Source organism: Mycteria americana, chromosome 5 (genome assembly GCF_035582795.1).
Source record: "Mycteria americana isolate JAX WOST 10 ecotype Jacksonville Zoo and Gardens chromosome 5, USCA_MyAme_1.0, whole genome shotgun sequence".
NCBI classification, from domain to species: Eukaryota; Metazoa; Chordata; class Aves; order Ciconiiformes; family Ciconiidae; genus Mycteria; species Mycteria americana.
In genome coordinates, this window is record NC_134369.1 from 16,139,609 (window position 1) to 16,165,448 (window position 25,840).

Genomic DNA, 25,840 nt, shown 5'->3' on the forward strand with positions numbered 1-25,840 from the left:
CAAAGCTAGAACGACATACAAGTCTGTGACACTGGGAGATTGTCAAAGATGCTAACATGACAGCAAAGGGAAAGACTAAACATGAACCATGAAGGTTACAGATTGTGCTGCATTATATCAAAGGCAGTAACAGAAGCAGCACAATTTCAGTGCTGTCCTACATATACATCTGGCTACTACTGCTAATTGCTGCAGCTAATACCACTTTTTACTGTATGTAAAAGAAAACCATTTTTTACAAAATCATGTTTTGACAAATCATGCTTGTCTAGCAATGAGATTTTGGTGCAGTGTTGATTCACATCAAAACATTATATAATAGATAAACACGGAGGAAGTGTGAGATGAATATTCTCATTATTTCTTCTCGTACTCAACTTGAGAGAAAAGGAGGACTTTTATATATATATATATATAAACATCACACACACACACTTGGTGAAAGCACTAAGATATTTGCCAAGTCTCAGATGCATTATGAGGCCATTATGGTTTACAAAGCCACTGAGCATCTGTGTATTTAAACTACAATAGTTTTCCAAGTGCACTTATCAGCCTGCAGGAACACAAGGAAATAACTGAACATCTACGGAACCTTTTGCATATAAGGCAAATAACCTTGTTTGAGAAGTTAATGGAACTAATTAGATGTTTTATTTTCAGAAATGGCTTTGAGGACATTCAGTGTCCCACCTTCTTGACAACTTCAGGATAATACCGCTTTTTAAAAGTGCCAGTAGGCTCTAACCAGTAAAAGGCTGAGCAAAAGGCCACTATTTAAATACTTAAAATACCCTAGACTCACAGTCTTAAATGTCAATACTGGGCCTTTTGCTACATCGGGACCTATGACTTCTAGAGATTTTTAAATAATGAGTCTGTAGGTTTGGTGTATCGTTTGAATGTGTCATGTCAGCAGATATTCCTAATACTGGAACTGCTAATCCTAACATTGCAATGTGGAAGATGCTACCAGCAAAATACAAAAGTTATCATTCTGTCAGTCTCTTCTTCGGTGTGAAATGATTAACGCTCAAGAGAAATTCATGTCATAAGAACGTTCCGGGGTGGCCATAAATATTGATACTGGAGTTATAAATAAACATGAAGAGCGTGACAGAATTTAAGACGCTGTCGTGCTCTGACTAACCGCGGCGCTCACTAAAGCAGTTAATACTGCCCGTGACACCCGTGTGATCTCACAGTTCCAGCTCCACAGAGTTCCGGCAGTTTATATCTGTCACAAAGGGCCTGAAGAACAGAGCAAACATTGTATCTTAGGATTTATCTCTTTGCCTTCAGTTTCACAAACAGAATTTCTGTTTGAAGGATACAGTTGACTCGTTACATCTCCTCAATCTAAACTATTTAAAATGAAGAAATGTCACTTTAAGGGATGGGTAAAAGACGCTCTCCGCTGTACTCACAGCTTACTTTGCTTGTCCGATTCTGTCCCACTGTACGGCAATTCTTCCCAATGCCCTCAAATTCAGCAGCGCATCAGACACAAACAATGCTTCCCCCCAACTCATCTTTGCCTTCCTAAGACAGTGTTTTAGAAGGCTCGTTTCCCACACCTACATAGCTCTCAGGAGCAAACAATCAATAAGGCAAGGTTCTCCTTTTTTGACTCATTACAAGTAAGGATATAACACTCCTAGCAGTACAGCTGGTGTATTTTTTTCCAAAGTAGACGCAGTTGGCTAGGTATGTGCATACATGTGGGAGTTTTCCTGAACACACCAGTCTGTTTACAGATGGTTTGAACAGAAAGCCTTCATACCTTTTAGAAAGATATTTCATCTAATCCAGCAAAAGCAATTTTCAAATGTAAAGGTAATTAGCCTCTCAACAGAAAAACAAAGTGTATAAACCAGGTCAAAACAGAAGGAAAAGGCTCTTGAGACCTTTTAGCAAAGGTAAAATACAACCTTAAGTGTCACTCATGGACTATCACCATCAGTGAATATTGCTGTTAGGTGATCCCCAAATGGTGTAAACGACAACAACGATGAGGCTACCGCTTAGCTAGACGCAGTGAGGATGTCAAGGCTGGATGAAACTCCATCCAGGGCCTATCTGGACCAGACCTGAGCATTTTTCACAGAGGAGCACTAGCTGACACTTTAATAGGAAAATTAAATCAAATAGTCTGGAGATAGTGATTTGGTATAATTTCAGTTGAAACCGTGTTCCAAACAAATTACCAAGAAGCAGCTAAAAAGCTTCCACTGTACTTTAGTGCAACATAGTCCGATAGACTTAATTTTTTCCTTTCCTGCTTTAACTGGTTTCCGTTGAAACTGCTTGCTATATTAAGTTTCCAAATATTAGGATAAGGATTGCAAAATGGATAAACAATTAATTTCAGCCTGAGGCCTTTGTTACATTTTCTGCAATGCATCTGATGTATTTCAATATGTACAGTAGACCTAATCCAAAGTGTACTTGAGTGAATGGGTATATTTCCATTAGGGTCAAAAGACTTTGGAAATAAAGTCTTGTATCAAACAATAAGCGAGCTGCAAAAATAAAGCGAGCTTTCTCATAGAAATCCAGCCGGAGTGACCTCACCTTATAATGAGAAGATGCTTCCTGAGTCTTTTCTTTTTTTTTTTTTTTTTTTTTTTAGTTAATCAAGAAGTATGTCTGTTTCTTCTTGGGGAACATTCATTTAAGTACTCTTTAAAAATATGTTTCAGTCACTTTTTCAAAACCAACCTCCCCAAAGACACTAGTGGAAATTCTTTGTCACAGCTAAATTATTTGGCATTTTATTGCGGTGACAAAAGCCTGCTTTAATCCTCTTTAGACATCACTCATTTTTGGAAACGAAAAGCCAAGCCTATTAAAAATACACTTTTTCTTTTCCAAAAAGCACTCAGTCACATACTTGATTCAACCTCTACCCAAAACTGTACCTAAAATCCTTATGATACTAGTGGGATTCTGGATATGCTTCACCATTATCTTGAATGAGGTTTTCCAGAATGCAAGCCTGACTAGACGTGTGGGTAACGTATTTTGCTCCCCATCAAGGTATAAATGTGGATAATAGGCAGTACATACATACTGTCATTTCTAGCATTCACAAATACATTGCAGAGTCACTTTCTTTACTGAGGCGAAATAAAACATAGTCATAGCATTACTTTTTTGACTCCTCTATTTTTATGACATTTGACAGTACCTGTGGGCGGATGGTGTTATTTCCTTTTCCAACATTGTGAACAATCCCAGAGATGCAGAGCGGACCAGCAAATCCAAGCAGGTCAGCCAGAATACGGAACGTGCTACTGAGAAGTAAGGGTCTTCCAAAAGCACAGCAGAGAGCACGCCAAATTGATCTGGATCCTTGTGGAGATGACGACCTTTTGTTCTGTTCAGAATAAAAAAAAATCAGGAAGGATTATGTTATGTATTAACCTCAGGTCTGATAAATTATTGGTATTTTTATCCCTCCTTTAATTCATTGACAACCAGTTGCAATCTTTGAGCTAGAAAAGCACAGGAACTGCAATTATTGTTTCATTTGTTTTTATAGAGTCGGAACAAAGCATTAATTTGTACTCTCCTCCACGTCACAAAAAGAACCATTATTTCTTTCCTACCCTTAATAGGGATCAAGTAAGTGTGTTGTTTGTGGCTCACTGGGAGAGAAAGGAAAAAAGAGGGAGGGAACTGACAGTTTTGTGTTCCTGTGAGCATAGAGACTGGAAACCTACACTCTTTTTAGACAGAATGCAAAAGACTTCTCTTAAAACCCTGAATACACTCAGCTCCCACCAGGGAGTCAAACAGACTGAACTGAGGTAGTTTCAGCCCTGAATTCTCCTACAGACAAACTGTAGCTGAAATAATATGCAAAAAATAGTCCTGCAAGGCCTCATTAATATTGACTCTGTAATTGAATGATTCCAGGGTATTATTAGGAATAATGATAATAGGGTTCAAGTGAATACAATCCATAATTACTTTCCACATCAAAATAGAGGCCATATGGATTTCACATGCATTTAGCCAGTAATGTGTTTGACATGCATGTTTAGGTAGAGAAATGTCATTATGTGGATGACGTACAACTGAGTATGTGATCTCTTTGTATATGGAAAGCTATGCTAATGGATACTTCATTTGCATCATGTCTGTTTATATAATTTTATACCATGCTCATAGCATAAAAAGTAATTAAAAACTTAAGCACTGAGTAAGCAGAAGGACATAATTCCATGCTTTGCATACCTTCTGTGCTTCAAAGGCCTCATTAAGGCGAATGTAATTGGTCAGGGCTCTCATAGCAATGGGAAGCTTGCCTATGGTTTTCAAGTCTATTGGTTTTTTATGGGCAGTCTTGATGAATGTATTCATCCACCAGTATGTTCCTTTGGATAACAGATTCACAAACGGCTGTAGGAATCGAACACCAAGGTCCTGGAGATCCTCAGGAGGTTTAACTTCTTTAGGAGTTTTGAAGAAAACATACCTCTGAAATTCAGAAAGATACCAAAAGAATCACACTAAACACATAGAAAATAAAGGTCTGCAAAGAATAGATAAGAGATAAAGGACATAGCAGATAATCAATGAATCAGTCTTGGTTTCTCAAAAGTACTCAAGGAATTTAGGCATTCAGATTCAGCCAATACACAATCCTCAGTACTGGGAAAAATCAGAGGCATCTGGTCTAGAAAAAAATCAGCCTAAACATGAGAGATGTTATTTGTGTGTCTGAGATATTCTCTGATAGAGCAGACAATTCCTTTCACCCAGCCTTTCCTTCCATCAGAAATACTTGTTTCTGATGACTGAAACTGTGAATCATAATAGACATTTTTAAAGCAAACTTGAACAGATGAAATTCATCCTAATTTAACTACAATGGAGTCTGGCATTTTTTTAAATTATGGATTCATCTGGCCTAATAAAGTTGGGTTAACCTTTGATTCTCAAATATATTTCTATTTCTAAGTGGATTTTTTTCTCTCCTTTAGAAATGCATTTCACAGTAAGTACCCAAGAAGAGGGATAAAATAAAAAAAACCCCAAAACACAGAAGACGACTTTTATGATACTAACTTACCCTCACCCTGATGACATTGATTTCTACAGCCAGTAGCATTCCATATAGAACAACCAGGAGTCCTGTGAGGCAAAATCGAAGCTGAGAAAATCCAACCCCATTATCACAGAACTTTACAAATTTGATGGTTTTAGTTATGAAAGCTAAAGTCCAGTAGAACAGCAATGCTGCAGGGGAAAAAAAAAAATTAATCAGCTCCACAGTTGCAAAAATATAAATACCAGTATTATATATTCATTCAGAAAATGCAATGAGTATATATAAAACCAGAGATTGGCCTTTCTCATGTGAAAACAGAAGCCTAATTCAATTCCACAAACATGAAAATATTAAGATAATGTTAGTTCCAAATACCTTTCCTATTAGATTTAGTGATATTTGGAAAGTTTCACAAAGTAAAGTCTGCTGAAGGAAATTTCCATCTGTTGTAAACGTGCGTCTGCATGATGAGTTCAAGGGAGGGAGTTGTCCCACAAGTAAAGGTGGCTGTGAATGATGCTCTTCAAACTTGGTTAATGCTACAAGACTGCTATGAATTTGGCTTGAAGGAAAATTGATCTCATTCCCCCTGCAGATCTCTAGGATGTATGCAGGAACAGGTATTAAAATATTTTCTCCAAACTGCTGCTGCTCTATTGTTCAATGCAAATCCCATATATGTAATTTATAATGCAGATACACAGGCACATCAAGGCAGGATGTTCTGGCGTTTGTAGAACACAACTGTAACTTTTTAGAGTTCTACTGAACTTCTTGTCTAAAAGTGCTACTGTCAGTTATAGGTAAATAATCCCTGCAGTAAGCTCTGGTGATTTGAAAACACACTCCATACCATTCACCACAGCATAAACCAGCTCCTGTTCCCCATTCTTAAGGAAATACCTTCTAGGGTTATGTTCTTATACATGAATCTTTCCTTGCTGCTGTATCTGCCACAGCGCAACAGCTGGAACGCACTCTAACTGCCAAGGAAAACGTGGATATGCTTTCTGAGCGTCTTGCTGCAACACCAGAGAGTCTCCAACCAAGACATTAGCAACTGCAAGTCTAACTTAGAAATATGGATTATCATCAGGAACTTGCACAAATTTCAACGAATTTGTGGTGTTCCAGCTACCTTGAGGCACCCTAGAAAGCCCTGTGGAGATGTACTGTGCGGCTACCCTTTCCATGCAAAACTAAATCCAACACGGAGTGTCTGTATGGCGTTTGGGGCTGCCAATCCTGCTTCTACGGAAATCAATTTCAAAACTCTCATTTAAATGAATACAGTAAACAGAACAGTACAGGAGGAGTGAGCATTAGGACATTTGCCAAGAGAGTCTATCTTCCTCTAAAATTAATAAGCCAGTTTGTAAGAAGAAAGCACTAAGACATCAGGTATTTCAGCACTGTATGTTAGTGGCTGATGCAGTGGCAGAGAGGATTTAAGAGACATACTTACAGAATCCCTCTTACAAAACTATAGCCTTCTTATGTGAGGCTTCCTACCATCTTCCCAATTTATATTGCATCAAATCTAGTCTCTGCATCCTGCTTCAGACTGTTTCCTACCTTTGAGGCACTATTCCTTCCTATTTGCGATATGCCTGCCTCTAAAATCTCATTTAATCCAAGAATACATTCCACATTGTTCTACTCCTAACCACCTTTATCTGTTAATCCTTGTGTTTTGTCTCATTCTTCTTACAACGGGCTGAGAACGCATCCTTCTCAGAGTAAAGAGGACTTACACAAAGATAGCACACTGAAAATCTGCACCAGCAGAGGACACCTGAAAAACCAACCAACCCAACTGGTACCTATGCAGAGCTCTTGGAAGAAGAAATAAGAACTAGCAGAGCCACTCTCCTATTTAGGATTTAAATAAGTGTCTATACGACCTTTTTTATTATTATTATTATTTTACTACAACATTCATTTATCTTTTATCTAAGAAGTATTAGAAAGTGCCAAATGCAACATTCTCAGGTGATAACTGACCTCCCACTGTTATACCTCTTAGAAGCATGCGATCTTACTTAGCTTCTCACTTTTGAATACAAGTGTATATAATCTAATCTGGTGGATGTTCAGAAGCCCCGCAAGATAAGGCTAGTTGGAAAATATAGTTATGGCTCTTTCTTTTAAGCTGTGTTTTTATAATCTGGCTGGTGAGTGCATATTGGCTGAGAGTTTCTAGAAATTATCGCCAAGAACTTCCACTGGCCTGAACAGCCTAGTGATCAGACCACAGAGGCATGCTTTCATTTATGTGATTGCTTTAGATGTATTCTAAACGCCTGCAGCCTAAAGGACCTTGCTTAAAGGACCTCGCTTTTTCTTGGGCTGTGTAAGCTACCTCAACCCACAGCACCAGGGTGTAGATTCTCACCTGGGGCCAGACTGGAAACTGCTGGAAATTAAGCAATGTGGAACTCAAACTGTTCTACACCTTTATTAGATTAAACCCGAGAGCTGAAAAGTCACGTACTTAACTGGATGGGATTTATTAATTAACCTGTGTCTGTTTGGAGAGAAATTTTGTGTACTAAGCAATAAGCATTATATTTATACAATAACAGGAAGTTCCATTTTAAACAATAAACTAATTCCAAGGGAATTAACTACAATGTCAAGGTACAAGAAATTTAGATTAGAAAACTAGATTACTGTCAAGAATGGTAAGGCAGCCCTATAATTACAATTGGTTAAAAAAAGGACAATTTTCTTAAATCAAAAAATTCATGTGTTCCCATATTACTATCCCTTTCAGATTAAAAACTCAAAGTCCTATTGTTATTCATAATTTCCTCCTACTGTTTAATTTCTGAGGTTTATTTATCTATAAAACAAATAAATACTGATTTAAAAAATAGTGCAATCAGATGCTACCATTCAATTACATTTTTTAAACGTCGAGAAAGCTAGCAGATTTTCCAATTCAGTATGAAAACTATTCTAAAATGCATCCTGCTAAACTGTCCAACTGTTACGCATCCATTCTGCAACACTGTGCAAAGAACACCAAAATTAGCATTATTACGAGAGTCCCCTGGTAAACAGCGCTACACTGGAAAAGCTATTTTTGTTGAAATACAATTACAGGTCAAAACCATACAGAGACGAACAGATTCAGACCAGATCAAAGTGTTCCAATAGTTTGGACACTCAGCTGGGATCCTCAACTCAATCATTAGCTTCAGAGAATAAATATTCCAACCCTTGTCAACTTTTTTTGATAAGAGATAATAAGAACGACTACTTCAAAATAGCCAACAGCCTGGGCATAAAGCTGAAAGGCAGGATCAGTACAGGAACAGTACATCCTTGTCTTGCATACCCCAAGGGAATGTGCTAATCCCCAGGCCTGTTATGGTATCTGCCTCTTGAAGAACTTCAAATGGACTTGGTTTCTTTAAGGTAGAGTGAAAAAGATTTAAAAAAAGAAAACATCTCAAAGTTTCACAGGATTGGAAAATTTTATCCTGTTCAGAATTAATGATCACACCTTTAAGCATGTTCTGCACTGCATCAATGAGAGTTTCCCCACTGGATTTAGTAACTTTTGGGTAAGGCTCTATTAGTCTTTGCTTCATATGGCTACCAACTCTTTGCAAGTGTAGGCATTGATCCTGCAGCTGAGACAGGTGATCCCTGCAGTTAGGTGGAACTTCACCGATGCTCAGAAGCAGCAGAAGATGCCACATCAGGTCATTTACTTTACTCTGTGCGTGTGTATGTGTAGTATTAGATCTCCTCTACAACATTTTACTAACGAAGAACCCTCTTTCAGTTTCCTTTCTCACACACTCAGCAAAAAGTTTATCACCAACTTAAGCTTTTCCTCATGGTTCCCATTTACCTCATTGGTATTAGGCTCTAAAAGAAAGCTGCTTCATGGCCACACTGCACTCTAGTGGGTTGATAGCTGAGCATAGGTATAATTTAACTATCTCATACTGGGCTAATTTGCATAAAGTTAGCATCACCTAGTCCCAGTTGTCAATACAGAGTAGTTGCAATTAACATTGAAAGATGACGATCCTCACAGATAATAAATTTGTGCAGTCACCAAGTCTGGAGACTTCCAGAAACATCTGTCTTACGTTCTCTCACAAATACAGGACAATGAAAAGAAAAACAAAACAAAAAATAAAATAAAAATCAAAGACCCTCAGCTTGTGAAGACTTTGGATTAAAATTAAAATCAGACCAACTAAGTGGGAAAGACTGAGGTAGTCTGATTTTCTTTTTTGCCGAAGAGTTAGCTATTAAGATGACATTTTCTAAAGGAGTCTGTTCCTTGGAAATTCTTGCAAAATAGAAAATTCACAATTATTAACTTCAGTATCAATAACACTTACTTAAGTGTTGGTATTCATTGGTATAACTGTTTATTATTCAAATATTGTCCAGAGCTTATCCAGCATCAGTGCTCTTAATACTGAGCAAAATTATCATAAAAGAGAAATCTCTACAGAGAAGGGATTATGCAAAAATGGGTAATCAACTACCAGCTATAAATTTGTGCTACCCTTCTCAATGATTTAACAGCAGAAATGCAGTAGCAACACTAAATTATTAAACACTGCATTATACATCTGAAATAACAAAAAAAAAAAACCCCTGAAGAAAATCACTGCTTGTGTTCCATAGGTGATTGTAACAGGCTAGCAATGCTTTCCGGAGACATAACATCTAGTGCTGAGACATAACATCTAGTGCATTAAACAGACTGTGCTGACTTATTAAAAAAGTAACTAAATGACCCCACCTGGTTATAAAAGACAAAAAAGATCCTACTTAAAAGAGGGGTACAAGAAGAAAAGCAGTCCCAAATGAGAAGACATAAAGGCTGCCAAGCCTGGATAGAAAACTGAAGGTTTTGAAGACAAATGACTTTTTTTTTTCATTTAGTTCAGGAATTAAAGGCTCCTTCTGCAGAAGATGATGCTTGCTTAGCACAACATGCAGTTCAAAATAATCTTTAATATTTAAAAGCTTTCTCAAATCCAGTTGCTAGTGACTTTTTTCCACCTGACAAAAAATAGAACAGAACTTTCATACACATAGCTACAATGACACAAGACAAATCTTAGCAGGATCCATTAATACAGAAAACCAGCTCAAACAAAATTTGATGAGCCAGGACCACCAAAGAAATAACAGCTAACAGGATGACTAAACATGTAGACATCCACAATCTGCAATCTACTTAAACAGTAGAGATCCCATCACCAACTGCATGATTGTCAGCAGTAATGAATTTTCTATAGCTAGCTACAGTTTATTTACAATCCTGCAGAAAATATATAGTATACTAGCTATTTCTTATACGTAGCATTTTCCATTTGAAAGGTCTTCAAGCAGTTTACAAAGGGAGTTTTAGGAACAGGAACCAAGAGCAAGCAGGCAAAGTAATATATCCAGGGTCATACTGAAAGTCAGTGATGTGACTCATTTCCCTTGACTCCCTGCATATTTCAACAGACCACACACACAAAGATGGCTTCAATCTTCTATCATGCCTCAATGCAACATGCTGACAAGCAGGGGGATTTGGATAGCTTTTAGAGTTAAGAGTTTGATGTGCTACTTTTCCCACAAATCCAGTTTTTCCTAGAGAAGCCCCTGGCCCACTGAATCCCCGAGAACACCGTAGGGAATACTATTAGAAGTTAAAGGCATTGAAAACAATGAGCTGTTTCAGCAAAAGTCAGAACTGAGTCTGGCAATGGCACCCAGCAGACCAGATTATAGGTGTACCTGTATCCGTACAAGCTAGCACTGAGACTGCAATGACCTGTCACAGAATGAAGAGAGACACAGCACCACAATCACATTTCCAAGCCTTGTAAGTTGTGACACGTACCGATTAACAACTTCGGGAAATTGGATGTTTCGATATTATGGTAATAGACAACCGATGTGATGGCCGCCAAGAACGCCATGCCAGCCGGCATGTACAGGTGTAAATGGCGCGATTCTGAAACCCTTAAAAAGAAAAAAGTGAACATCTATTAAAATCAAACCCTCTTAGCTACTTAAATGTTTCCCTTTTAATTTATGAATTGTATCCTGTACCCAGCCCTGACACAGGATTTTCTAGAATGAGTTATGGATGTAAAGCTCTCCAATTTTCAATTGGATTTACGCTCCTAAATCACATAGTTGGATTTCAAATTCCTCCCGTGTGCTGAAAATGAAATGTGTGTACTCCTATTTCCTACCGAAATCAATTGGAACATTGTTTAAATTAAGATAAGCAGCTCAGCTCCAAAATGAGAAAAGTTAATTTAAGCTTAACTAGTTTGGGAGCTGTCCATCAAAATATGTACATAAGACCAACTGACAGCACAGTTTCAGATTTTCTACAGAAAACTTTTGTGGAAATGTTTCATTTTCTTTTTCCAGTTTGGGAGAAGGAACAGCACCACAGCATTGGGAATTACTTACAGCAAGTTCTGTCTTCAGTGACTGCAAGCCAACAAACAAAACCTACAACAGAATCATATACCCTTAAGTTTTGTGCTATAAAGCAAAACTCTCCTGACACTTTGCTTCAGGTAGTAGCAGAGGGGGTCCTGCCAACTGCAGCCCTTTGTGAATATGGGAATTGTTGGGCAACGTTGTTGGTTTGTGCAGAGGTGGCTACAATCATGTTTTCCCCCCCTCTTTCCTCCTACTTGCCATCTTCTCCTCCTCTCCTTTTCTTTCACAAAAGTAATGGAGTGTCCTGTGCTGTCAAGAGGTACAATTTCCTCTGCCTCCCAACCAGCTCCAGGAGAAGAGGCACCAAGAGGAAGTCTTCAGGACACAAACGCCCAGGGAAATTCACGCCTTGTCCTCTGAACCTCACGGAAAATAAATTAGCATCTCTGGATTTGTTCTTGCTGCAGCAAAAGCTACCTTTGCGTAGTTTGGAAAGACAAAAGGGGCTGTGCTGTCAGGGAGCTGGAGATCGTCACAGGACATCGCATGTCGCCAGGAGAGAGCCGCCAGGAGCCCGCAGCTCACACGACAGCGGCTGACAAGACCTGGGCAAGGCCAGGAGCAACGGCAGCCGAGCCCCCCCCGCCACGTATAAAAGAAGCCCTTAGGGAGCGCTGGCGACCAGGGCAGGCAAACAGGGCGCGGTGTGGCAGGGTGTGACAGCCTGTGGCAGCTTGCGCAGCAGGGCGTGCAGGAAGGGCGCTGAAGCTCTGCCAGCTCGACCAGGGAGCAATGGTATCCACCCGGCAGAAAGCCACGGCCTCTCTAACCTGTGCGCCCACCACAACCAACACAGCTTCCCAGACAGGGCTCCGGTGGGAACACGCGGCCGCCCAGGTGTGGGGCTGCAGGCTGTGCCCGACTCTTACGGCAGCAGCGAGCACGCCCGTGGGAGGCGCGCCCAGCTGGAGGAACTCCTAGTGACAGAGCTCCAGGAGGAGGTGAGTAGGCTGAGGAGTATCAGGGAGTGCGAGAGAGAGACAGACTGCTGGAATCGCACCCTGCCTTCCCCAGGACAGGCCCAACAGGCAGACAGGACGCGTGATATGGAGGATTCCCTATCCCGTCTCTGCCTGGCTGAACACAGTGACTTAAGGGATAGGGGGCAATGGCGACGAGTTCCTGCCTGGGGCAGCAGGCGCGTCTCCTCTGTGACTGCCCCACCTTCCCAGGTGCCCCTGCGTAACAGGTATGAGACTCCGCAAGTGGAACCAAACAAGGACAAGGACGATGGTTCGTCTAGCTTGGAGGTGTCGCCGAGCTTAAGTCGGCCTACGCCCTGCATCAAAACTGCTTCCATAAAGAGAAAAAAGAAGGGTCACTGTCATAGGAGACTGCCCTCTGAAGGGAACAGAAGGCCCAATATGCAGACCAGACCCACTTCTTACTTAGGGAAGTCTGCTGTCTTCCTGGGGCCCCGGGATAAAGATGTAAAAAGAAAACTTCCTACCCTGGTACGGCCCTCAGATTATTATCCATTATTGATTTTTCAGGTAGGCAGCGATGAAGCTGCAAGTAGAAGTCGAGGGCAATCAAGAGAGACTTCAGGGCCTTGGGATGACTGGTTAAGGGATCAGGAGCAGTACTGCTCTCCTCTATCCTTCCAGTTGCAGGGAAAGATGAGAGAAGAAACAGGAAGAGCCAGCAGATCAATACCTGGCTCCGAGCCTGGTGTCACCGGCAGAATTTTGGGTTTTTGATCATGGTCAGTCTACATGACACCAGGCCTGCTGGCGACAGACAGGGTAACCCTGTCTCAAAGTGGGGAAAGAATCTTTGCACAGGAGTTAGCAGGGCTCATTAAAAGAGCTTTAAACTGGATCTGAAGGAGGAAAGGGATAAAACCAGGCTCACTAGAAATAAGCCTGGGGGCAGCCCACCGATGTTTGAGGGATGGTGTGCTAGCGAGGTCCTTTGGTCTGCCGTCTCCGTGGAGGTAGGGGATGGAGATCCATGCGGCAGCAAAGACAAAAGGGTTATGGATGTGTTAGAAACCATGGAAGCGCCTGAGAATGGTCATGTAGGAATTAGGGCTTCTCCCCCAAAAAAGTGACAGGATCAATAGCCCAAGTGAAATGCATCTACACCAATGCACACAGCATGGGCAACAAGCAGGAGGAGCTGGAAACCACTGTGCAGCAGGGAAACTATGATATAGTTGCCATCATGGAAACATGGTGGGATGACTCGCACAACTGGAGTGCTGCAAAGGATGGCTATAAACTCTTCAGAAGGGGTAGGCAAAGGAGAGGCAGTGGGGTAACCTTGTATGTTAGGGAGTGTTTTGATTGTCTAGAGCTTAATGACAGTGACGATAGGGTTGAGTGTTTATGGGTAAGAATTAGGGGGAAGGCCAACAAGGCAGATATGGTGGGATTCTGTTACAGACCATCCAACCACGATGAAGAGGCAGACAAAATATTCTATAAGCCACTGGGAGAAGTCTCACAATCGCTAGCCCTTGTTCTTGTGGGGGACTTCAACTAACCAGATGTCTGCTGGAAATACAATACAGCAGAGAGGAAACAGTCCAGGAGGTTCCTGGAGCGTGTGGCAGATAACTTCCTGACACAGCTGGTGAGTGAGCCAACGAGGGAAGGTGCCCCGCTGGACCTCTTGTTTGTGAACAGAGAAGGACTTGTGGGTGATGTGACAGTTGGAGGCCATCTTGGGCAGAGTGATCACGAAATGATAAGAGTTTTTGATTCTTGGAGAAGTAAGGAGGGGGGTCAGCAGAACTGCCACCTTGGACTTCCAGAGGGCAGACTTTGGCCTGTTTAGGAGACTGGTCGACAGAGTCCCCTGGGAGGCAGCCCTAATGGGTAAAGGAGTCCAGGAAGGCTGGACATTCTTTAAGGAGGAAGTCCTAAAGGCACAAGACCAGGCTGTCCCAGGTGCTGAAAGACGAGCCGGCAGGGAAGAAGACTGGCCTGGCAGAATAGAGAGCTTTGGCTAGAACTCAGGAAAAAAAGGAGAGTTTATGACCTTTGGAAGCAGGGGCAGGCAACTCAGGAGGACTACAAAGATGTCATGAGGTTACGCAGAGAGAAAATTAGAAGGGCCAAAGCCCAGCTAGAACTTAGTCTGGCTACTGCTGTAAAAGACAACAAAAATGTTTCTATAAATATATTAGCAACAAAAGGGGGGCAAAGGAGAATCTCCATCCTTTATCAGATGCGGGGGAAAACATAGTGACAAAGGATGAGGAAAAGGCTGAGGTACTTAATGTCTTCTTTGCCTCAGTCTTTAATAGTAGGGCCAATTGTTCTCTGCGTACCCAGCCCCTGGAGTTGGAAGACAGGGATGGGGACCAGAATGGAGCCCAAATAATCCAGGGGGAAATGGTTAGTGACCTGCTACACCACTTAGACATTCACAAGTCTATGGGGCCTAATGAGATCCACCCGAGAGTACTGAAGGAACTGGCACAAGTGCTCACCAAGCCCCTTTCCATCATTTACCAGCAGTCCTGGCTAACCGGGGAGGTCCCAGTTGACTGGAGATTAGCAAATGCAACACCCATCCACGAGAAGGGCCAGAAGGAGGATCTGGGGAACTACAGGCCTGTCAGTTTGCCCTCAGCGCTGGGGAAGGTTATGGAGCAGATCACCTTGAGTGCCATCACGCGGCACATACAGGACAACCAGGGGATCAGGCCCAGCCAGCATGGGTTTAGGAAAGGCGGGTCCTGCTTGACCAACCTGATCTCCTTCTATGACAAGGTGACCCGCCTAGCGGATGAGGGAAAGGCCGTGGATGTTGTCTATCTAGACTTCAGTAAAGCCTTTGAAACTGTCTCCACAGCATTCTCCTGGAGAAACTGGCTGCTTGTGGCTTGGATGGGTATACTCTTTGCTGGGTAAAATACTGGCTGGATGGCCGGGCCCAAAGAGTGGTGGTGAACTGAGTTGGCAGACGGTCACAAGTGGTGTTCCCCAGGGCTCTGTGTTGGGGCCAGTCCTGTTTAATATCTTTATCAATGATCTGGATGAGGGGATCGAGTGCACCCCTCATCATGCATTGCAGATGACATGAAGTTGGGTGGGAGTGTTAATCTGCTTGAGGGTAGGAAGGCTCTGAAGAGGGATCTGGACAGGCTGGATCAATGGGCCAAGGCCAAGTGTATGGGGTTCAGCAAGGCTAAGGGTCAGGTCCTGCACTTGGGTCAGAACAACCCCATGCAACGCTACAGGCTTGGGGAAGAGTGGCTGGAAAGCTGCCTGGCAGAAAAGGACCTGGGGGTGTTGGTCAACAGCCAGCTGAATATGAGCCAGCAGTGTGCCCAGGTGGCCAAAAAAGCCAATAGCATCCTGGCTTGTATCAGAAGTAGCGTGGCCAGCAGGACTAGGGAAGTGATCGTGCCCCTGTACTTGGCACTGGTGAGGCCACACCTTGAATATTGCATTCAGTTTTGGGCCCCTCACTACAAGAGAGACATTGAGGTACTGGAGCGAGTCCAGAGAAGGGCAACGAAGCTGGTGAAGGGTCTGGAGAACAAGTCTGATGAGGAGCAGCTGAGGGAACTGGGGTTGTTTAGCCTGGAGAAGCAGAGGCTGAGGGGAGACCTTATTGCTCTCTACAACTACCTGAAAGGAGGTTGTAGCAAGGTGGGGGTCGGTCTCTTCTCCCAGGTAACAAGTGATAGGACGAGAGGAAACGGCCTCAAGTTGCGCCAGGGGAGGTTTAGATTGGATATTAGGAAAAATTTCTTCACTGAAAGGGTGGTCAAGCATTGGAACAGGCTGCCCAGGGAAGTGGTTGAGTCACCATCCCTGGAGGTATTTAAAAGACGCGTAGATGTGGTGCTCGGGGACATGGTTTAGTGGTGGACTTGGCAGTGGTAGGTTAATGGTTGGACTCAATGGTCTTAAAGGTCTTTTCCAACATAAACGATTGTATGATTCTATGTCTGAGCGCAGAACATCCCAAATGTCTAACAGATCTGTAGGAGCTCAGCAGGACCACTTCCTGCATCTGCACTAAGAAAGGAAAGCCCTCCCTCACACGGACATTGTGGTGAACTCCACAGAGCTGGCTGGAGCCATGCTGACAACATGTGGCATAAACACTTAACTCCTCTTGTTGACAATGAGTTGTATACAGCAAAATGAGAAAAGATTCTTCAGTCTCTGAATTCCTAGTAATGCCAGGGTTTTTTGTCCATCAGGGCTGGATTCTCAGTAAGGAAAAACAAGGAACAGATTTCTTCAGGCAGCCTAAGCTTCAGTAGGTAACACTGCAGGAGTGGGAGGTTTTTTTTGAATTTATTTATTTCACAGACAGAAGTTGCTGGAATTCCCCTATATAACCATATCTCCACCAGGCTGCATCTATTGCTGAAGTGCCAAAGCCTTTGGTACCCAATTACTGTCAAAAGGACTTACCAACATGATCCATTTTGGTCTTAGAAAACTGATGAGTCTCAAAATCTGCTTTTATTCACTGGAGCACTCACCAGCCTGCTGAGTGCTCGGGAGGCACAACTGTGGGTTGGCACTCCCCCAGTATAGCTAGGAGCTTTGATTCTCATCAGGTGACACTTATTACTTAACAGCAGCATTCTGAGTCAAGTTAAATAGCAAATAACATAATGAGAGGGATTGCTAAAAAGCAAAATAAAACAGAAAACTCAAAACAGGAGATTTTGCTCTGAGCATCCCACGCCCTGATAACTCTGAATAAGCATGAGAAAAATTCCTTTTTAAAAAAAACTGGCACTGAGAAACTTCCTATTTATATACGTTTGAGAGAAGTTATAATAATAATGATGATATCAGCTTCTACAGCAGAATACTGCAGTGCCTTTCACACTGGTTGGTGGATAGTTGTTATACAGATGGCTAAACAGAGAGGGTTTGTTCTATTTAACAAGGAGCTTCAACTCCATAATCCTTGGGTTGCAAATTCATAATAGTTATGAAAGTCAGCCCTTTCTTCAGAGGAAGATGATTATAGTCATTGTTATACAACGTTAGCTTTTTTCATAATAAATCACTCTCCTGTATCACTTGTTTCAGTTGGAATAATTTTTCCCCACAGATTACTGTTTAAAGAGCCTAAATTGAATAACAGATGACGGATCGTGCTCATATAATGTGAGCTGCTCTGCTCAAGGTAATAGATCAGATGTACTGCACAAACATCAGAAGAAACTCCATGGGGTGTGAGACAAGGCCCAGTAGATCCATCCTTTTACTAAGATGAACAGAACTCAGTTTGCAGGGGAATGATATGACCTACTGTGCACATGGGAGTTCTGCCTGAGTAAGGACTGTAGGACTGGGCCCTTGGACATAAAACATATCACAAAAATGTCACCATCTGCTTGAATTGTTAGAATTTATCTATGATTACTCTTTGGAAAGATAGTGTCATTAAGCTGAACTAAAAAAGATTAAGGTCAGTTGTGCATGTGTACATAACTTGGCAAGGTCTGTGGAATTTCTGATACAAGGTCGGCAGGTTAATCACCAAGAATACAGACTACATGTTTATAACCACAAGGCATATGGTCTAGATGAGAATTTAGACAGGGAGAAGATACCTACCCTGAAACCTTTAAAACGCTCAGTGCTATCAGAAGGTAGACATATACTCACCCATCAGACACTATGCCCTCTGCAATTTCACACACCAGCACAAACAAGAGGATAAAAGTCAGTATCCAGCGTAAATTGTGCCCAGGAAAATGAAGCCATGTGCTATGATGTATATGTACTTTGGAACTCTGACTTCCCCATCCTACACAGGAAAAGAAAATTATAAAGACCTTTCTTAACAACGAGTGACACACAAAGCTCCTGCATACAGAACAGCATATACATAACAAACTAGTGTACTAAAGTTGACACAACTGTGTTGTTAAACATGCATGTATTTGAATATTTTCAGAACTGTGTTCTCATTGCTTCACTTCATATGGAATAAAATCAACAATGCAGACAGGACACAGCCTTAAATTCCTATACTTTAGCAACTTACTATCAAGTAATTACATGCATTAAACATTTTTCAAACATATTAACAGTTTAAATGAACAACAAATGAACATTTTGACAAATACGCACAAACGCTATAATACATAATTTTTTCTTCCCTTCAATGCATTTAATTAAAGAATTTACACCTTATCTAACAATTTTTTTTAAAGTAACTCATTCTCTTGATCTAGGTAAAAGCTAGCAATACTGAGAAAAGCCAGATAAACACAGATTACCCTAAGCAGTTCTTCAGCTGACCCCGTTTTAACAGTTGCGCTGTTATTTCAGCTTTTATGATCAACAGAAGCGAGCGTTAAATCGCACAGCTCGTGCCATGGCTATCTAGGGGTCAGACCAGGCTGAGCAGAACGGTGCTCAAAGTAGTAACAACCGCATGCATTAAACCACCGGGCCACCTACCGGTAACCCCAGTTTTATGTTATCAAATAATATCCGCTGCAGATATGGCAAGAGTTACAGCAGCCGGGCAGCCCTCCTAGTGATTACCAGTAATGAGGAGGGCTGTCTGGCTGCTGTAACTCCTCAGTAATTGCAGGGAATATTATTTGATAACGTAAGACTTATTTGCCAGGTTTTCTGTTTTTTAATAGCTCATTTATTTTTGCTTCCCGCGCTGCTAGTCAAAACCTGCAGGCAAACGCTGCAGCCTCCTTCAGCATCCATCCAGCCTCTGCGCAGGGGGGGTTCACCTGCAGGGAGCCCCGCAGGCTGCCCCACCTCAGAAAGGCCCGACAGAGGAAGCGGGCACCGCTGCCAGGAGCGGAGAGACGCCCGCAGAGCGGGCGGGCAGCCTCGGGAGAGGCGGTCGCCGGAGCACCCCGCAGCTCGCACCGCCTCCTAGCACCCCTTGCAGCCGCCCGCCTCCCCGCGCCGAGGCGCGGCGGGGAGCCCGGCACAGAGGGCAAGGCCAGGCCGGGCCAGGGGGGAAGGTACGCGGCAAGGCAAGAAGGCAGGGCAAAGCGGGGGAAAACACGACACACGCGACACAGCGGGGGAGGGAAACCCACGGCAAGACAAAGCAAGGCGGGGGCGGGCGGAGGGGACGGGGACACGGCACGGCGAAGCAAGACGGGGGGGTGGGTCAGAAGAGGAGGGGGGCGGCACACGGCGAGGCAAGGCATAGGCGGACAGGGCAAGGGCGCCCCGCAGGCACTCACCGATGAAGAGGATGGGGAAGGTGATGAAGAGCAGGAAGACGTGCGGCACCACGTTGAGCGCGTCCACGAAGCAGCCGTTGTTGAGCACGCCGTGGTCCACGTTGTAGGCGGTGGAGTTGCCCTCGTCGCCGCAGAAAGCCAGGGCCATGGCGGGACCCTGCGCGCAGCCGGGCGCCGCCTCCGCCTCCGCGCACATCCAGGCGGGGCCGGCGCGGGCTGCGCGGCGGCGGCTCTGCCCGCACCTGCCGGCGAGCGACGGCGGCGGCCGCGGACCGGCCCCGCCGCTGCCCCAGCTCGGCCCCGCCCCAGCGCTCGGCCCCGCCCCAGCGCCCCGGGCCGGTCGGGGGGGGAGAGAGGGGCGAGGGGGAAGCGGGGGGGGCGGCCGGAGCCGGGCGGGGGGGAGGAAGGTGAAAACCCCAAGCGCCCGGGGCCCGGTGTTAGCCTCGGAGGGGGCCTGGCGAGGCCCCGGGGGGGCTTAGGGAGCGTGCGGTGGAGCTGGAGTCCGGGAGCGCAGGAAGGTGTGTCCCGTTGCTGACAGGACTAGAGACCAGTGCGAAAGCACCCTGGCAGCCCTCGGTTACCTTAAAGCAACATCAGTGTTCCAGGTGTCTTGGGGCTCGGTAATTCAGTGTTTTATGCATCGTTAATAAGACAGAACAGTAAAAAAAAAAAAAAAAAGCGCACTATATTAGTGATGACAGAGGAACTATAGACTACAAGTATATTTTTTTAACCTTGTCAGCTTTGCACTTTTTTCTCCACTATGATGAAGATATTATTAGATTAAATCGTGTAAACAGCTGTACCCTGTCCTCAAAGGAGACTTCAACGTCATAACCTGAATAGCTATTACGTTCGTGCTTTACCTTTTTCTACCCCTAAAATGAGTTCAAGCCTAACTTTTTTTTTCCCCCCACCAAGACTGTTGCAGTCTGTGGGAATCAGGCCATTAATCTGAGTGGGTTCCACATCACTCCCTATGTACACCAAAATAATCTATAAATCAAATTTTGCAAATCTTTCTGTCTTGAGTAGAAGTTAGGTTCAGCTGAGCCAAAGCCAAACAAAAACTAATCAAACACCTCCATGCTGGGGGATAATACTGGAAAGTAAAACATGGTGTGCATCAGAAGTCTGCATCTGGCTTACTCCTCCAAGCACAGGTTGAGTCAAAGCCCGAGATTCAAATATCTCTGGTATGTAGCCATGAAATACTCAATGTTAAGATTCCTAACCAAATCATTTACCTTGGAGCTCCTTTCATTCCCAGTCACACTTCTCCCTTGCTTAGCTGCGTATTTAATAAAACTTTCCACATTCTACAAACAGAAATGCCCACATATCCAGGTTTAACTCTTCAAATTGCAGAAGCTACAAGTTGGCTTAAATGCCTCTTAGGGAAATGACCCTATAAATGAAAAATGACGAACTCCAAGCCAAATCCTGTGTATATGTATTTTCAAATGTTAAAATTACACCCACACTGGAAAGACTATAATTATTTTAAGTTTTGGACAGAACCCAGCATTCATCTGAGCTTCTGGTTAAGCTCATCTCCGTTATCCTAATAGTTATTTAATAAACAGTATGTGCAGTTTACATGCAGATAATTTTAAAATCATTTATATTTTAGTATTTCCTGAGGCCCCAAGTAACACGAGGGCTCTGTGTTACAGATGAACAAATAGAAGCAAAGAACTCTTGACAGTTTACATGCTAGAGACTGAAATCACAGGGTAAGATTTGGGGGAGGAATCATCATCACCTTCACTGTGGCCAGAGAACTAAACAGAGAAATTGAAGTTTGCCAAAGTCTCCAAAGGAATCTGGGAACCCAGCTCAGATCCCCAGCCTCTGCATAGTCTCTGAACCTTGAGACCATCTTCCTTTACTACAAGGTCTCAATCACAATATTTTTAAAAACATAATTCTCAAACAACAAAACATTAGGAGACTCCATAGTTTGGAATTTGAAATTTATGTTTCCAGTGGTTTTCATATGCAGCCACGATTACATTATTAACACGGTGGTTTAGAATTCATGGTCTCAGTTCAGGTCCTACAGCAGATGTGCATCCATCACAGAGCTAAAGTTGAGTCAGAATTGTGTTGGCAACCTGAACAGAAAGGTGATGGATTAAATGGGGAAGAGTCTTGGATTACAATTACCTACTTAATAAAATACTGAAAACAAGCCCCCACTGACAGAAATCAAAACATTTGGTAAATGGGAATTGGTAAACTGAGCATTCTTAGCAATGAACACACACTTGCACGCACACAAACTCTTTAAAGAACTCACACTTCCAATAACAATGCCACAATTTTGTCCCTGCTGTAACAACGAAATCAAGAGAGTGCTGAATTTGGACTAATACTGGTTTTGCTCACGGAAGCATCAAATGACAATTTCTTTTTCACTCACAAATGGTGAAAGAGCTATTCTCTGACTTCACAAATCAGTTGTAAGACAGAGGTTGATCCTCTTCTGAAAAGCTTAGGTGTGATTGCCTGTGGTGTCGAAGGACTGAATCTACTTACCCAGAGTATCTTTGCTAGTCCTGTGTCCAGTGGGCTTTGGAGCAGGTCACAGAGCAATAGGTTTTTTCTCAAAGCTGCATTTTTGTAAAGCTTTCCAAGAACAGAATTACTTCTCAAAGTACAGAAAAGGCAAAGGAACAGTATGAAACCAACAGGTAGACAGCTATGTTTATCTGCATGTTGTAAGTGCAACCTAATTTTTCTCAAGTCCTATTAGATCTTTTTTCCCCTCACTCTTTTCTGACTATTTCCATATCACAAGAAGTCAGTTTCCTACTTCATCGTTTCAGCACATCTGTTAGAAATGAGAAATCAAGTTACACCCTGGCAGCCACCAGCACAGTCAATAGGTGACTGGAAATATTTTGGAAGCACCTTGATTTTTTGAAATTGAATTCCAGACAGACAAGGGCAATATTTTTAATTCAAGGAAAAATCACTTTTTATGCTTGCCTTGGAATTTTAGTTTGTCTACCGGATGCAGACAGGTTTTGGTATTTGCAGTAAAGTATTGACACTTCAGAATTTAAAACCTGATAGTTGTTTTTAAGAATATAAGATAAGAATAAGATAAGAATATTCATTTAACTGAAGTTTTCATTTTTCTTTCCTACCTTTGTCATTTGTTTCTTGCTCCTCTTATTCAGCTGCTTTGCACTGACCTCTTTCTCAACAGTGCTATGTAGGGGAAGTGGTCTATCCTTAAAAATCATGTTTTGCTATTATGGATCACTCTGCAGGTTTTTGCTTTTGTTTGCATCTAGAAACACAGATACAAAAGAAAAATAAATTTTTGAAAGTTCTAAACAGCCACAGCCCATATTCAAAATGAGTGAGTTAGGCATATACATTTGGGCATCAAACAGGAAAGTTTCACTTTCCCATGTATTTTAAAGTCATTAATGGGACCACGTATCAAGAGGAAATTTTAATCAGAAAAAACCTAATAAAGCAAATCCTTATTGTGATTTAGAATTTGCTAAACAAGAGTTCCTGATCTATGATGTTAGCTTCCTATTAAATTCTGCTCTTAGAGGTAGAGAGGAAAAGCAATTTACGTGAATGGGAGGAAACTACCAATCCATTTCAAAAGCACATTGAGAAAGGTTGAGAGGAAAAAATGGGGAGAAAATCACCTCCAGAGAAAGCTGTTATTTTATTCTTGTGCAACAAAGAACTCCATTCTATTAGTTCATAGAAGATATCATTTGACAAAGCAAATGATATTTCTTTGTAAAAATTGTCTAAGGTACTACTATTAAAAATAGTGCTACAAGCGTAATAGCGCAGAGGTTCACGGAAATGGCTGTTTTTCTCTAAATAAACCTTATTAATTTTTAATTGCTGGCCCTCATTAAAAATTAAGAAAGAACTTATAAGTAAGCAGATCTGTCTTAGAGTGGGAACAAAAACCAAGCTCTTGGTTGGACAATGATCTTTAGGCAAATACTCAGATAAGCGTTTTAGATCAGAACAGCTTATTTTTAAGTGAGTGCCACAGAGTTCCATCAAAACTAATGAATGGGAACTCTTCTGCATCCACTTGTTACATCACCAAAAATAGTGGCGTACATATTACTGATTCAAACGGTCAGTTTGTTTCCGATATTTTCCATGGCAAGTATGGTTAGCAGCGCTGCTTCTCTCCGCTTGATCTTCACAGAATGCCATTCTCCTTTACCTATGACTGAGGAAGCCACACTATGTTATTGTAGGACAAACAATACTTAAGTCCTTGAATACTCGTTAGGCATCTTGTGGCTTCAGCTCTATACGTGACCTCTATCATTAAGGCATTTTATGAAGCACGTTTTCCATCACACAGCTGAACATTCAGGCAGGCAGTTACAGTTGCTTTGAACTATCTCTCCTCGGCTGAACGCTAGCCTCCTAGTTCAATACAGCCAGAGCGGTGCTGACTTGGCCACACCACATGGCACTTGAAACCTGGGGAAAAAGCTTGCTCTTCTCTTCACTCACTCTCCTTTGAAGCGTTAAACACACACGCATGCATTTGGCCATACTCGGCAAAACGCATGGTGAATCAAGTGAAGAGCTGCAGGCTTAGCCTGACCTAAGGATACACCTGATGCTCCACTGCCCTCCTGCATCACCAGGATTTCTTCACAACAATTCGGACAATATTCTCCAGGTGCAGTGCTTTCCTCAAATGACAGTAGCCTGCATCTTGCTCTCACTACGCAGAGGGGTTACTGTTGCACTCATCAGTTCGCTCTCCTCTGGGCATCCACTTCTCATCCCAAAAGAGGAGCCAGCTTTTCAGTAAAAAAGTTTGTTTTTTCTCTTACCTGCCCACTTATTTACTCCACCTACAGCTCCGATTCATCCTATAAATATTTTGGAAGGTAATTAATTACCCCAGCTTCACTTAGCTTGGTTGGTGCTCAACACTTTAAAATATTTTAAGCTGAGAAATGCTGAGGCAAGCAAAGCAGCAGTAATTTTTGAAAAATCAGGCCTAGGCCAGCTTCCTATTCACTCCTGACTATCCTTGTACATAGGTGTACTCTTACAATCTCCCCATGATCGCACCGATCACACTGTACCTTAGTTTAGTTTCCAGCATTTAAATGGTTCATATTTTGAGTACTTGCTTTGTAGTACTTGTAGTACAAGTGTTGTGTTTTCCTCAGGAGAATAAGTTGAGTGCTGTGGACTAACTCATGCCAATAAATAACTCGCGTGCTGGCTCCAGTGTGGTATCCTTCAGCAAATGTTATTTTAGTTACTGATTCAGTTAAGTGCCTTTATGGTGCTTGCCTTGTATATGGACTCTTGTATATAAAAGATTATTTTGCCTGTTTAGACGACAAGAATCACACGCACTAACAAATAAACACATAACCAGCATTAATTTCTAGAAGATAACAGGGCTAAAAGTCACTGGCCTTTCTAGGAACTCTTCCAAAACCAGAAACTAGACTGAAAACTAAGGTTTGAATTGTTTGTTAAAGATTGTTAGAAACAAAATGAAGCTGCCATCTTTCCTTTTCAGAACAGAAACGGTTTTCTGTTCAGGCACACTAGAGAGTTGTAGTTAGTTGATTTGTTTATTCACCACCTGGGAATTGTTCCAGGTTATCCTCGATTTATCCAGTGGGTAAAAATTGACACAATAATTAAATTGGAGAGAACTTAAAGCTATCAATTCACACTTGGATTTGGAATGTATTTTTCTTGTGCCACTATTTGACAACATTATACAAAAAATTTACAAAAAGAGTGTTGCAGTTTAATGAGGTTTTGCACTACAAAGTTTTCTTCTATTTATTTTGAATAGATTGCAATGTGGCATTTATTCTAGCCCTTAAAATAAAACAACGACCAAAACAAAAATCACGTTGTGGATTCATTTAAAAAAAGAAAAAAAAAGATCATAAGTATGCACAAAAAGCTTGATCCTGTATAGCCGAGACTGTTTATGGCTGTTTATTCCCTGTTGTGATTTATCATATATCTAATTAATTGCCAAAGGCCTATTTCAGGAAGCTTTCTTCTTGAGTTCAGCCCACATGCAGACTACATTTGGGATTTTCAGAGGCTCAAGAGAATTAAAGCAATCAATA

The 25,840-nt window shown here is 42.3% G+C and overlaps 1 protein-coding gene across 4 annotated transcripts in view; it reads right to left on the reverse strand.

Moving 5' to 3' along the window:
- Positions 1-20,001, reverse strand: part of ABCC8 (ATP binding cassette subfamily C member 8) — an 83,215-nt gene extending 63,214 nt beyond the window's left edge. For 3 of the 4 annotated variants that reach the window (XM_075502230.1, XM_075502227.1, XM_075502226.1), the window contains exons 1-6: positions 19,713-20,001; positions 18,154-18,295; positions 10,935-11,056; positions 5,081-5,247; positions 4,243-4,485; positions 3,191-3,379 (exon numbers count right to left, since the gene is read on the reverse strand). In XM_075502230.1, the coding sequence (XP_075358345.1) occupies positions 3,191-3,379; positions 4,243-4,485; positions 5,081-5,247; positions 10,935-11,056; positions 18,154-18,295; positions 19,713-19,908 (1,059 nt within the window). In that variant the 5' untranslated portion in view covers positions 19,909-20,001. The remainder of the gene's footprint in view (positions 1-3,190; positions 3,380-4,242; positions 4,486-5,080; positions 5,248-10,934; positions 11,057-18,153; positions 18,296-19,712) is intronic. The other variant, XM_075502228.1, reaches the window with a different exon arrangement.
- Between the last annotated feature and the right edge of the window lie 5,839 nt (positions 20,002-25,840).